The sequence below is a fragment of the Pristis pectinata genome, chromosome 4 (assembly GCF_009764475.1).
Source record: "Pristis pectinata isolate sPriPec2 chromosome 4, sPriPec2.1.pri, whole genome shotgun sequence".
Classification (NCBI taxonomy): domain Eukaryota; kingdom Metazoa; phylum Chordata; class Chondrichthyes; order Rhinopristiformes; family Pristidae; genus Pristis; species Pristis pectinata.
The window spans coordinates 13,056,558-13,071,479 of NC_067408.1; the positions used below are offsets into that span (position 1 = coordinate 13,056,558).

Here is a 14,922-nt window from a genome sequence, read left to right on the forward strand (position 1 = left end):
CATAATCCTAAAACATTTTGAGTGACTGGATAGAAAAGAAAATCTAGTCAAACAAAACAATGATGTTAACCCAGAATAAGTGAGTACACTGAACTGTCTGCTCTGGTTCATTATCTGAGTGGATCACAGTACGGAATCGGGGGTTCTGAAGTCCTCAGCAGCCCCCATGCTTGTGTTCTATTACTGTGCTGTGATGCCTCTGATACATGGTCCCAAATCAATGCCTAATTCCATCAGCTATTTACATCCTTTGATGAAATCTTATCAGCACAAATCCCTGTAAAAGTTGTAATGAAATATCTCTCCATGAGAGTAGATCAATTTGAATCTAATGTTTATATTCTGAGTGCCTCCAAATTCATTCCTTGTTTAATGTCTACTCACCTTTTAATGAGCCCTTGGGGGGATAAAAAAGCTCCGATTGTCTTTGACAAGTCATGTCTGTCTGTGTTGTATGTCAATAGCAAATACAACTTTGACGGGAGTTGTGAGATATAAGCAGCTGACAAGGACTTAAATCATTAATGGGAAGAAACCTGGGATAAATTTTTATTTTAAACAAAATCTGTTGCAGCGTCCATTCGACCGCAACCTTGCGACGGAGGGGAATAGACTAGCTACGTTTTTAAATTATGTAAGTACCCATGAGTGCTAAAGGTGCGAGCTCTTGGCTTGTGTGTATTCATTCTCATTTCGTTTTATAGAAAGAGGAACAGGATGCTTTCAAAGACTTAGGCACTGGAAATCGTCTTGCTACTTTTTTAAATTACGTAAGTATATGTGATGGTCAGTTGGGTAGGAAGGATGCTTGGTAGTGGAATGGGTCAGCATGTAAGCTACTCCACTTATTGTCCATCCTATCCTGTTTATCTTCATGACTTCTTGTGCCATCAACATGACAGGAGCCAAACCTAAGGACAAGTGTTCCAGTTTTGTGCCTGAACATATTGAAACATCTGGGTACAGTGCTGAGAGAGAAAGCAGGCACACCAAGAAGAGAGGCTGTCCATGTTTCTTCAAAACATGAAGAAAATTGATCACACTGTTACACGCATGTAATTTCTCCCCACTCCACCTCCCTCCCTACTTGACTTGCCTCTAAAGCACTGTGTTCCATGAAATCCAATATTGGCATATTCACCGATGGAAAATCTGCTCCTGTGTTTCTCTATTTCATTGAATATTGGTGGTAGTATTTTCTATTTGATATTAATCTTGTACACAGTAAGGCTACCAAATTTCTCTAGCTTATTTTTCCAAAGGCCACTGTGTGACTTGTCCATTTGTACATAGTACAAATACTTTTACTGCATTCTTCTCATTTCAGACTACTTCACAATTGGGGCAGGTAGACATCAAGCTAAATGTGAAAGGATAGGATAGCCAAAGGTTGGTTAGAGGAATGAGCTTCTAGGAAGCTTTTGAAAACATGGTGAACGGTAAACAGAAAAGTGGTTTTACAGGGGAATGTCAGAGAACATCCGTAGTGGAGCAGAGGGAATGAGAAGGCTGCAGGTAGCTGCTTTGGACTGGAAGAGGTTTCCAGCACAGGGTGGAGTGCCATTGTCCAAATACCATTTATTTTAATTGCATCTGAGTTGCAATTTAAGTATCAAAACTTGCATTGATGAAGAATGGAATTCAGCAGTGAAGAAGGATACCATTGCACTTTGACGACAAGATCCGGTTAGTCTCATTTCCTACTCACTCAGAATCAGGCATTTGTTTTAGGTACTCATTATGACTTGGCCTTAATAACGGTCCACCAACTGTACCTGCGTAGGACAACGTACAAATGATCAAAGGCATGATTGTCCTGAGCTGCTTACGTTTGACACTTTGAGGGATTCTGGTTCTCATGTGTTTTAGCTATTTCCAGTGCTGGCAGATTAAATGTGGATGTCCATTTCTGGTTGGTCTTCAGCTGGTTCAGCAGGGATAGGCTGTTCACTTGGGTCATGAGTCTTTGTTGGGCTGTATTTTCTTTCATCCTTCACTTATTTTAACTCCAAGGGAAAATAGCTCCACTGTTTTGGCTGAATTCAAGTGGATGGATAAAGTGATCATGTTAGAGCTGCATTCAGACCAAGGGGTTTTGTTACAGTAATTCTGTTGATCAAATAAATGTGCTAATTGGCATCAATACATGGATATATTGATATTGATAAATAATGAATGATCTAAGTGGTTTACCTCCTAAAAGCAGTCGTCCAGGCATTATTATCAGTGGAAAGGATGTTAATAATTCAGTAAATCAACTTTGAATTGTTCCTGACTCTCTGCTCTCTGCAGGCTTTCATTTTTATGGACCGATAATACTCTAACTGAGAAAATGTCCTTTCATTAACTGCCTTGTTAATGTTAGAATACTGACTATTTTACATATATACTGCTTGCTCAAACATTCACATTTACACAAGGTCCAGTATGTCACTCTGATCCAAAGCACCATTACGTACAGTATCCCCAACCATGGGAGACGCAGTAAGTTTTCATAGCTAATGCACAAAATGAGTAATGTTGACTGTCATTGGATGATAAAATCACAGATGATGTATGTTTTAACTGAATTGTCCCTGGGCAATTTTAGTTTATCAGAAGACTTTTTATCCATGTTGGAAGACCAATAAAGGATGATTTAAAAGCCTATCCCAGTTTTACCAACGTTGTTGATGATTATTGATGTTATTTACGGACAGCTGATATTCATGAATCCACTATCATTCTTAGTATTAATTCAACAACATTAGAATATCTTTTCCTACTTGTATTTTTAAAGTTCTCTCCATCCTTCAAATACAGGATTAAATTAAACTTGCCCTTTGTAGTTCAGAGATACATTTCCCTCAAAATTGGGTCCTTTCTTGATGTGCTGAACCTTATTGTATTTACTTGAGAGTTACTACCTTCAGAAAGGATGTTCTGTTTGTAGTTTTACCTCTGCTTATGCAAACAGAAACACAAAGAACCTCACAGACACTGCACTGGCAACAAGGGTGGGATATTGCTTCATGAGTGAGCAGCAGGATAATGCTCTGGACTGATTATAGCGGAGAAATGGGATAGCAGACAGTGATAGCAGACAGTGCACATGGGAATAATGTTGAGAAGCTCGACGTGTAAGAGTGGACTCTGCCATTTACCTGTATGTTAGATGAGCTGAGGTATTCCTTGAGGTGAACAATGTCACCCCAGGAGAGGACAGAGAACAAATGAACATGAAAGTCTTTACTTTCTTAAGAGGTTTGGCTTGTCACTGAACACTCTAACAAGCTTCTACAGATGTACTGTTGAAAGTATCCTGACTGGTTGCATCATGGTCTGGTGCGGTAATTCGAATGCACAAGAACATAAGAAGCTGCAGAGAGTAGTGGACTCTGCCCAATCCTTGACGGGCACATCCCTCCCCACCATCGGTAGTATCAACAGGAGGTGCTGCCTCAAGAAGGCAAAAATCAAGAACATACCAAGTCTTCCCAAACCAGAAGACCTAGATGAACCAGGGCTGAGGGCTAGCTCTGTGGCGTTCAAAACTGGCGATCCAGAACCCTACAAGAAGTTCAGGTACAACCTATGGAAGGCCATCGTAAGAGCAAAAAGGCCATTCTGTGTGAAAATAGAGACAATTGGATGCATGACAGCTGTGGCAGTGTTTGCATGCCATTACTTCCTATAAGGCAACAGTGTAAATAACTATAAACTATCCTATAAGTAACAGCATAAATGGCAGTGATGCATCACTCCCCGATAAGCTCAACCCCTTTTATGCACACTTTGAAAGGGAAAATAACACTGCACCTTGCAAATCCCCACAGCATCTGGCGACCCTGTGATCTCTGTCTCGGAGGCCAACATCAGAATATCTTTTAAGGGGGTGAACCCTCGTAAGGCGTCAGGCCCTGATGGTGTACCTGGCAGGGTGCTGAAAATCTGTGCTGACCAACTGGCCAACCAACTGGCTGGAGTGTTCAAGGACATCTTCAACTTCTCACTGCTGCAGTCGGAGGTTTCTACCTGCTCCAAAAGGGCATCAATCATACCGGTGCCCAAGAAGAGCAGGGTGAACTGCCTCAATGACTATCACCTGGTAGCACTCACATCTACTGTGATGAAGCACTTTGAGAGGTTGGTCATGGCTAGAATTAACTCCTGCCTGAGCAAGGACCTGCACCCGCTGCAATTTGCCCACCGCCACAACAGGTCTACAGCAGATGCAATCTCACTGGCTCTTCACTCTGCTTTGGAGCACCTAGACAACAGCAATATATATGTTGGGCTGCTGGTTATCAATTACAGCTTGGCATTCAACACCCCTCAGTACTAATCAACAAGCTTCAAAACCTGGGTCTCTGTACCTTCCTCTGCAACTGAGATCCTTGACTTCCTTATCAGGAGACCACAGTCAGTGCGAATCGGTAATAACATCTCTTCCTCACTGACAATCAACATTGATGCACCTCAAGGATGTGTGCTTAGCCCACTGCTCTATTCTCTACACTCATGACTGTGTGGGTAGGCACAGCTCAAATGCTATCAATAAATTCGCCAGTGACACCACTGTTGTTGGCAGAATCTCAGATGGCAATGAGGAAGCATACAGGAGTGAGATACGTAGATTGGCTGGTTGAGTGGTGTCACAACAACAACCTCGCACTCAGTGTCAGCAAGACCAAGGAATTGGTTGTGGACTTCAGGAAGGGAAAGTCGGGAGAACACACACCAGTCTTTATTGAGGGGTCAGCGGTGGAAAGGGTGAGCAGCTTCGAGTTTCTGGGCATCAACATCTCAGAGGATCCCGGGCCCAACACATTGATGCAGTCGTGAGGAAGGCATGCTAGCAGCTCTACCTCGTTGGGAGTTTGAGCAGATCTGGTATGTCACCAAAGATTCTTGCAAATTTCTACAGATACATGTTGGAGAGCATTCTGACTGGTTGCATCACCACTTGGTATGGAGCCCCCAATGTACAGGATTGTAAGAGGTTGCAGAGGATTGTAGACTTCGCCAACTCCATCACAGGCACAACCTTCCCCACCATCAAGGACATCTTCAAGAGGCAGTGCCTCAAGAAGGCAGCATTCATCCATGACATGCCCTCTTTTCATTACTAGCATCAGGGAAGAGGTACAGGAACCTGAAGACCCACACTCAACGTTTTAGGATCTGTTTCTTCCCGTCTGCCATCAGATTTCTGAATGGTCCATGAACATTACCTCTTTTGCACTTTTTTTTTGGTAACATAGTAATTTTTATGTCTTGCACTGTACTGCTGCCACAAACAACAAATTTCACGACATACGTCAGTTGTAATAAACCTGATTATTTCATCATCAAAGATTCCCACCATCTGGGCCACGTCATCTTTTCTCAGCTACCATCAGCCAGAAGGTACAAAAGCCTGAAGTCCCACACCACCTGGTTTAAGAACAGCTACTTCCCTTCAACTATAACATTCTTGAACCAAATGGCAAAACCCTAATCACTACAGTTTAGCAACACTATGACCACTTTAATCACTTTGCACTAAAATGGACTTTGTTTTCTTTGTTCTAATTGTGTTATTTCTTGTAAAAATTGTGTTTAATTTGCACTTATGCTGCTTATGTAATGTGATGTGCCAGTGATGCTGCTGCAAGCATGTTTTTCATTGCACCTGTGCATACATGTGCACATGACAATAAACTCGACTTTGACGTATGAGGTGAGAAAAGTGATACTCTTGCTGGCAGAAGGGTTGGAGATGCATGAAACTGTCAGCCTGTTAGCATCATCAACTACTGCTGAGGACGTAATGATGATCTTGAAGGGACGTTTCAGCCTGATGCCATGAGAAATCGTGGAAAGAATGTTTAATGTGGGAGAACCTCATGGTTGAGAAAATTGAAGGATTTCCACTGGAATGCGGATGGCATTTGAGTGTGTGGCAATTTCAGCTGGGCCATGTAAAAGAGAAAGAACTGCTCTTGAATAAGGTTCAACCTGCGTGACCAGCTAGGGAGAAAGTGATGGAGCACACAGCAGAGAGGACAGCCCATGGAGTCATGGAAGAACATTGTTTGTCAAGAGTCTTCTGCACAAAATGATGTTGGATGACCCCAAGGAAGTTATCTCAGATAATACAAACAAGAGAAATCCTGGGTGTCCTGACAGCAGAGAATCTCCATGTGTTGTATTTATTGAATTTGAATATGAAATAGCTGCAGAAGCAGTATTGTAACTGAGCCAAGATAGTACATATAGAGGAGATGTCAGGGGTAAGTTTTTTACTCGGAGAGTGGTGAGTGTGTGGAATGGGCTGCCGGAAACGGTGGTGGAGGCTGATACAATAGGGTCTTTCAAGAGACTGTTAGATAGGTACATGGAGCTGAGTAAAATAGAGGGCTGTGGGTAAGCCTAGTAATTTCTAGGGTAGGGACATGTTCGGCACAGCTTTGTGGGCTGAAGGGCCTGAATTGTACTGTACTTGTTCTATGTTCTATACAGAGACCAAGAATCGGTCTGTAGTTTCCATATTTCTTTATAACATTGAAGGAGGCTATTCAGCCCATTGAATCCATGCTCCCTCAGATTTCCTCACTACTTTTCCTTGTAACCGATTTTCTCTCCTCTGGTTATCCAGATTGTGGATAGTAAAATCCAAAGACACAGAGAAGAGTTGTAATCAAAGTCTCATCCTCCAGCTGAGCACAGGATGCTGGCATTACCTGCATGGGACATAAGTGACTGACTGAGAGATGCACTTTGTCGGAATCTGCTGAGGAACTGGCTTGAATTACATTTCAAGATTCTTCGTATGTTGGAGTCATGGAAGGATACAGCACGGAAACAGGCCCTTCAGCCCACTCAGTCCATGCAGACCATCAACCACCCACCTAATCCCATTTTTCTTCTCCTCCCCACGTTCTTATCAACACTCCCCAGATTCTAACACTCACCAAGGGGCAATTTACAGCGGCAGCCAATTAATATACCTTTGGGATGTGGGAGGGAAACCAGAGCACCCAAAGGAAACCCACACGGTCTCAGGGAGAATGTGCAAACTCCACACTGGCAGCACCCTTGGTCAGGATTGAACCCAGGTCTCACAGTACCAGCTCTATAAAGCTGTGCCACTGTGCCAGACTCTGTAATTTAAGTGAGAGTTACTGCCTTCAGTGAAGGATGTTCTGTTTACAGCTCTGTCTCTGCTTATTTGCTTATGCAAACAGAACAAAGGACCGACAGACACTACAAGATGTGTCAAAATGGAACTTGTGGGTTTCCTGACAAGACCAGACTCAGTTCAGTGTAGCTGCTGCCACTTTGATCTTCAACAATCTAAGAAGGGAATCGGCTCTTAAGGACGTGCTACACGTGGCAATTATACCACAGCATAAACTGGTTGTCATGGAAGAGAGACAGGCTGCAGGGGAGAGGGACAAGGCTTGTAGTGTCAGTTTAAGGGATATGGAATCTTAGTCAATGTCAAACACAGCAAGAAGATGGTCGTGTACTCCAGGGGCCCAGGAAACTTGTGAAGGCCTGCCAGAATGTGGATCCATTTGACTCCTCCAGGTGTAAGAATCTGCACTCAATGGAGAAATATATTGTGTCTTCATAAATACATCAGAGTGAACTGAAGACTACTGAAAACAGATGGAGTAACACACTTCAGTAATTAGATCAGGGGTTCATTCAATAAGGTGTTAAGATCAACATAGGGTGGACCTGCAAGGCAGCATGGAAGTGATCACTGTGTGTCACCTGGGCTTGCCCAGATTGGCATATAGTGTTGATGGTAATGATTGGAGCATGGAGAGGGTCGCTTGATTTTCCTTGGGACTGAAATTTTGTCAGCTCGTAAGAAATGTCTTAGTTATGATCTGTAAATAGAGTGCTTTCCCCTGTGATCGGCTGGGAGATGAGGCTTTAGATGCCGAGCAGAGAAGTCCCTCTGGACATTTTTCTTCTTCCTCCTGGTCCTACCACCTGCTGCTTTTCGTGCTGTGCCTTCAGGATCCAAGTTTCTGCTGTTCCTCCTCTGGTACTGGCTATTGTCTTTTCTGGATTGTTTTGTGGCAAACGCTGTATAATGAAGTCTCCACATCTGCTTGGTGTATACTGCTGGGCCTCTGGATGAAGGCAGACAACAGAGACTCATTTAGAGGAGACCAATGGTATTTTTCATTACTATCCTAGTACTGTTCTTGTTGTATCTTGGCTGGTGTGGTTGGAGATTGTACTAGTGGATGTAGTTAGGGAAGTGCAGGGAAGCCCTTGACCTTGTGATCCATGACTCAGAGCAGCGCTAATACTTTCCAACAGCGCAATCGCCCTCAGATCGAAAGAGTCATTTGTGCTTCATGAAAACAACATCCACCATCAGGAAATCCTTCATGTGATTTATATCAACCTGCATACAGCGGGAGTAGAAACCTTTCCTGTTCATGAATAGTCCAGTGTCATTAACCCTTAAGAGCACCTGAATACAGTAAATGACTGCCTCACTTAGAAGAAGCCAACAATTTCACAAGTACCAATGCTTGAGTTGTCACGTTTCACTTTCTTCTCACAAAATCAAAATGGATGAAATAATTTCTCCAGGAATGCAGTGCTTTGTGATCTCTCTGATGTAATGGTGAGCAGCAAATTGAGAGGCCTGACTGTGGCCACTTGGACTGATCCTACAGTGCGAACCTTTGGAGTCCATGAGACTTCCACCACCACAGAGAGAGCAGTCCAAACACAAGTGCATAGTCAAAGGACTTCTAACAAAATCTCACAATTTGCAAGAAAAGTCTTCAAAAACCTGAGCCTGGAAGTATATGTGAGGGGTTTGGGTAGAATGTGTTTTCTCTCGAGTCTCTGTGGAAGTACCTGGGCATGTCTTTGCCTTTCATTGTGTGGTCCCCTACAGTGGCCAATCATGTCCAAAAAAAGTCGAGTTTATTGCCATATGCACAAGTACGTGTGTGCACAGGTGCAATGAAAAACTTACTTGCAGCAGAATCACAGGCATATCGGAAGATGAAGAGCTAAAGATGGTTTTGTCTTTGATTCTCAGCTCATCAGAAAGTCACCTCTGTGAGTCAACTTGCAATATTTCTGACCCCTTTCCCTCAACCCGCAGCCCTCATCACCCATCTTCATCCCCCTTCTGGTTTTCTCTCCCTCTCTCCCGCCACTGTCTCCCAACTCCACCCCCTACATCTATCAGGAGGTTGTCCATTTCCCTTTCAAAGGTAGTCCTTTGTGTTCCAGCTTATATCCATCATTAAGGACCCTCACCATCCGAAACATGCCCTCTTCCCTCTTCTCATTACTACCAGTGGGGAGGAGGTACAGGGGTATGTACCACACTCAACGTTTCAGGAACAGCTTCCCCTCCGCCATCAGATTTCTGAATGGTCCATGAACACTACCTCATTATTCCTCTTTTGCACTGTGTTACTTATTTATTTTTTGGTAACTTATAGTAATTTTTATGTCTTGCACTGTACTGCTGCCACAAAACAACAAATTTAATGACATGTGTCAGTCATAATAAACCTGATCCTGATTGTGATTCCGTCCAGTAGCTGCCTCCAATCTTCACACTCCCCTCCCTCACCTTGCTCCATCTGCTTTTTTTTCCTTTTTTCCCCCTTCTCCTCTCTCTCTTTGTCTGCCTCCATCTATCATTCACCTGCCACTGTCTCCCAAGTCCACCCCCGCTCCCCTCCCCTACCTGGCACAACCTGCCTGTCATCTTACACCCCTCCGCAGTCCACCAGTCGCCTCAGATTCTTGTCTCATCACTCCCCTTCTCCTCTTATAATGCCCATCTCACCTCTGCACTCTCAGTCCTGATGTAGTCGACAATTCCTTTCCTCCTACAGATGCTGCTTGACCTGCTGAGTTCCTCCAGCAGATTGTTTGTTGCTCCATATTCCAGCATCTTGTGTCTCCAATATTCATTTGCATTGCTACAAAAAGCTCCCTTATCCCCAACTAGTGAAGTGTTGTGATAATGGTTCTGACAGTATATGTGGAGAGTAATTCACTGCATAGAGTTGCTTCACAAATAAGATAAGATATCCTTATTAGTCACATGTACTTCAAAACACACATTGAAATACATCTTTTGCCTAGTGATTTGGGGGCAGCCCGCAAGTGTCGTCACGCTTCTGGCACCAACGTAGCATGCCCACAACTTCCTAACCTGTACGCCTTTGGAATGCGGAAGAAAACCAGAGCACCCGGAGGAAACCCACACAGACACGGGGAGAATGTACAAACTCCTCACAGACAGTGGCCGGATTTGAACCTGGGTCGCTGGTGCTGTAAAGCATTATGCTAACCACTATGCTACTGTGCCTGCCACAGACACACCATTGCAAGTATGTCTCCAGCAATTCATTCACTAAACCCCAAATCAAAGTGGTCTGCTAGAGTGCAATTACCTCATAACAGAGAAATTTTCTATTGTAACTGATCCATGCACACCACATCATGTTCACATTTGATGCCAGTGTAAGCCAGACCCTGCTGTCTCCTAATATAATGATTATGATTAGTCGTAGGTAGAATAGAAAATGCAGTCTGAATATTGATAGCTTTTTGTTAAAAGACTTTACAGCTGAAGCCAAGGCAGCTGAAGACGCACTTGGCAGTGGTGAACAATGAAAATCAGGGGCACACAAGAGACCAGAATTTTAGGGTGGCACAGTGGTGCAGCGAGTAGAGCTGTTGCCACATAGCTCCAGTGACCCAGGTTCAATCCTCACCTCTGGTACTGTCTGTGTGGTGTTTGCGCGTTCTCCCTGTGACCGCATGGGTATCCTCTGGGTGCTCCAGTTTCTCCTCACATCCCAAGAATGTGCTAGGTGGCAGGTTAACTGTCCACTGTAAATTGTTACTAGTGTGTAGGTGGGAGGTGGAGTCTGGGGATGGGTTGATGGGAAGGTGGGGAGAATAAAGTGGATTAGTTGAAAAATGGGTGGGTGATGGTTGGAATGAACTCAATGGGCTGAATGGCCAGTTTCCATTGCTGGATCTTGAAATGACTCTATGGAGGAGTGGAGATGGTGGTTGCAAAGACATGGAAGGACAAATTCACCTGCAGGATTTGAAAATGAGCAATAAGATACTAAAACAAGTGCTGGTAGACTGGGAGGCTATGTATCATTCCTATTGAAGTTGAAAATTATCCTTGTAGAGTCGCTCTTTATAACCTTCCTTTGGATGTCACCCTGCTGAATTTGGGTGCACTGTAATTTCAAGATGGAGCTGTTCTGGTTGAAAGGTGCAAGAAAATATGTTTATAAGAATCATAATGGTTGCATCGAATTTCCAGCATAGGAACAGGCTATTCAACCCAGCTGATCTTTGCCAGAGTTAATGCAACCCACAAACCCCTTCCCTCTCATCTTCCCATCTCCCTCTGGCATGTGTCTCGTCTCCCTTTAGATGCACATACGCTATCTTCTTTGACCAACAACGCTGAACAAACAAACTTACAGGAACTTTAAGAAGTAATCAATTGCTTTGCATTTAATTGCAGCTGAACAGATTGATAACAAAGATACCAGCCTTAGTTGCTTTTCCTGGAAATTGAATGTAACCACTTGAAAAATTCTGCGCTGGTGCATATTCTGCAGAAATATCAGAATGACTAGTGATGCCTTGGCTGCTTGTTAAAACTTGCAGCTGGTTAGGGTACTGATTAAAATCAAGTTGCTGCAAATTCAGCAACTCAGCTTGTTTTTAAGTTTTGCCCGTGGCTTAATCTACATATCCCTGACTCATGCAAGGGACCAAAAAGATGCTCTGCAGGCGTTGTTTGCTCTGTGGCAAACTTCATACATAACATATAGCCCCCAGCTCCAAAGATTCCTTTGGTATGAACAAATGGTCAGGTGAAAACCCAGGCCAATATTCAGCAGTCAATTTGATCGTAGTAACCAGCAACAGGGCTTGATAATGTAGCCTTTTCACTACACCCCTGTGCACTTTCCAATTAGGTCAATCTATGGCAATCATGGAGAGAAATCCTGTGCAATTATTTTACTCGTGTGCTTGAAGCAGTGTAACCTGCAAGACTACAAGGTTGTTCCCTTTGGAAGGATCAAAGACTAGGTCACGGGTATAAAATGAAGTGGAAGAGCTTTAAGGGATACGAGGAAGATCTTTTTACAGTCTGTGGTTAGAATCTGGAACTCATTGTCTGCTGATGTGGTTGAGGCAGGTACAGTTGTGGCATTCAGGAAGGAATTAGATAAATGTATGGTGAAGAAGCATTTAAAAGGCTACAGAGAAGGGGCCAGAGGATGGAGTTAATGATAGAGAGCTAACATAAACACGATGGGGTGAATGATGTCTGTCATAAACTGGGAAAGCCAATGTCATACTAATTGCAATTAAAGGGGGAGGAGAGAAACCTAGTCTAAAACTTAAGTAAATTCTCAAAACCGAGAACAATTTATGAATAAGATGTTGATGAGGCCCCATTTGGAGTATTGTGTACAGTTCTGGTCACCCTGCTGTAGGAAGGATGTCATCAAAATGGAGAGGGTGCAAAAAAGACTTCTGGGGATGTTACCAGAACTGGAGAGCTTGGGATACAAGGAGAGGTTGGATAGGGTGCGACTTTTTTCCTTGGAGCACAGGAGGCTGTGGTGTGACCTCATAGAGGTTTATAAAATCATGAGAGACGTAGATAAAATGAAAAGCCAAAGACTTTTTCAGAGGGTAGAAGAGCTCAAAGTTAGAGGGCACAGGTTTAAAGTGAGAGGGGAAAGATTTAAAAGGGATCTGAGGGGCAACTTTTTCACACAGAGGGTAGTGAGTATACGGAGCAAGGTGTCAGATGAAGTAGTAGAGGTGGGTACAATTATGACATTTAAAAGGCATTTGGACAGTTACATGGATAGGAAAGGTATAGCTATGGGCCAAAGGCAGGCAAACGGGACTAGTTCAGTTAGGCAACTTGGTCAGCATGGACAAGTTGGGCTGAAGGGCCTGTTTCTGTGGTGTACAGCTCTATGACTCTGACTCTAATCAAGAGCTGGAAAGTGGACTGAACTGTGGTAGTTTCCATTGGACAAGACTGAGGAAACTGGACTGATGGGTTTTCCCTGCAAAGAACTGGCACGGACTCAATTTGTCTCCTCATGTGCTGCAGACTTCTACAGCCTAGAAATTAAATTGCACCATGCAGTTTTGTTTTCAGCATGTAACAATCGAAAATTAGTTTGCTTTTGTGAAACACAATAGTGACAATTTCTTGGTCATGTATTGTCAGTGGGAAAATTTCAACCAGGCACTTCCTTATAATTTACCCTTGGGATCCATACATGTTCTCTTTGTGTGAGGTGTGCAGGGCGATGCAGAACTCCTTCCGCAGGGGAGCTCAGAATGGAGATGCCCATCATTGGTTTATCTGGGAGGCCTGAAATATGGATGAAGCACTTACCTATGTCTTTGGCCTCTTTCCCCCCCCCGCCAATTGACCTCCCCCCCCCACCCCACACACACCTTCTTATGTCTAACCAGCCCTTATTTGCCTTTATCTCATGAACAATCTTATGGACTCCATTTCTCTATTATCACCTGACCACCCCCCCACCCCCACCTTGGTAATCTGGCATCCTTCCCTTCCTGCCTTGCAGCCTTCTGACCTCCTGTTTTTCCCCTCCTCCAGCATTCAATCTGTCCTCGCCTCTCCCAATCCCAACCCAGCCCCAATAAATGCTGGGATCTGATTGTCCTCCCATTTTAGCCCAATGATTCCTTGTCTTCTTTTTTTCTCTCCCAGTTGTTCGTATTATCAAGGTCTTCAGAAAGGAAGGAATATTTTTAAATTACAGTTTGATTATCCATTCAGCAATACAGTCTGTATTCACGAGAAAATAGTCACAGGAATCAGCCACCGATTATGATCATGGCTGATCTACACTGGCCTCAGTTCCTTTTCTGTGCCTTCAATTCCTCGTTCTTTCAAATATTCAGACTTTCAATTTATTAGACAGTCAGAATTTTTTTCCCAAGTTAGATATACCAAATATTAGAGGATATGCACTTAAGATGAGAGGGGGGATGTTTAAAGCAGTTTAAAAGTAAGGGGTAGGAGGTTTAGAAGAGACAAAGAACTTTTATCACCCAGAGCGTGATTGAAATGTGGAACGCACTGCCTGACAGGGTGGCGGAGGTAGGTACTCTCCCAACATAAGGTAAGATATCTTTATTAGTCACATGTACATCGAAACACACAGTGAGACGGATCTTTTGCATAGAGTGTTCTGGGGGCAGCCTGCAAGTGTTGCCACGCTTCCGGCGCCAATATAGCATGCCTACAACTTCTTAACCCACACATTTTTGGAATGTGGGAGGAAACCTACGTGGGGAAAACGTACAAACTCCTTGCAGAGAGTGGCCGGAATTGAACCCAGGTCACTGGTGCTAAAATAGCATTATGCTAACCGCTAAACCACAGTGTTTAGAAGCTAGAGGCCAAGGGCTGGGAAATGGGATTGGTCTTGTTAGGTACTTGATTGCTGACACAGGCATGGTGGACTGAAGGGCCTGTTTCCCTGATGTATGACTCTTTGACACAAGCTTCCATTGTGTTCAGTTGCATTGATGTCAGGGAACTCTATTAATATCCATGCTGAGATGGTTGTAGGTACTCTTTCCGTATGAATTACTGGATTTCATTTCATTGTTAACCGTCACAAAAAATGCTCTGAAGTTGATAACAGGACCAGGAATAGCCAAGGTTATAATGGAGAACTTGAACACATGATGCAAGCCGTTGCCCGGTTTCCTTTCTTTTTTGATAGCAGTTAAGGAGTTTCCCTCTTTATCTTTCTTGAGAATCAATGCCAAATCTGCACCAAATACTCAAAAATGCTCCTATCTCCAAGTACAAACATCCCCACAACTGAAATTAGGAGAATGTGGGGT

At 43.6% G+C, this 14,922-nt stretch overlaps 1 protein-coding gene across 6 annotated transcripts in view; it reads left to right on the plus strand.

Moving 5' to 3' along the window:
* Nucleotides 1-14,922, plus strand: part of p4ha2 (procollagen-proline, 2-oxoglutarate 4-dioxygenase (proline 4-hydroxylase), alpha polypeptide 2) — a 111,679-nt gene that overhangs the window by 80,140 nt on the left and 16,617 nt on the right. For 2 of the 6 annotated variants that reach the window (XM_052014048.1, XM_052014047.1), the window contains exons 12-13: nucleotides 575-634; nucleotides 705-770. In XM_052014048.1, the coding sequence (XP_051870008.1) occupies nucleotides 575-634; nucleotides 705-770 (126 nt within the window). Of the gene's footprint in view, nucleotides 1-574; nucleotides 635-704; nucleotides 771-1,327; nucleotides 1,444-14,922 lie in introns of those variants that run through there. The other 4 variants (XM_052014050.1, XM_052014049.1, XM_052014052.1 and 1 more) reach the window with 3 other exon arrangements.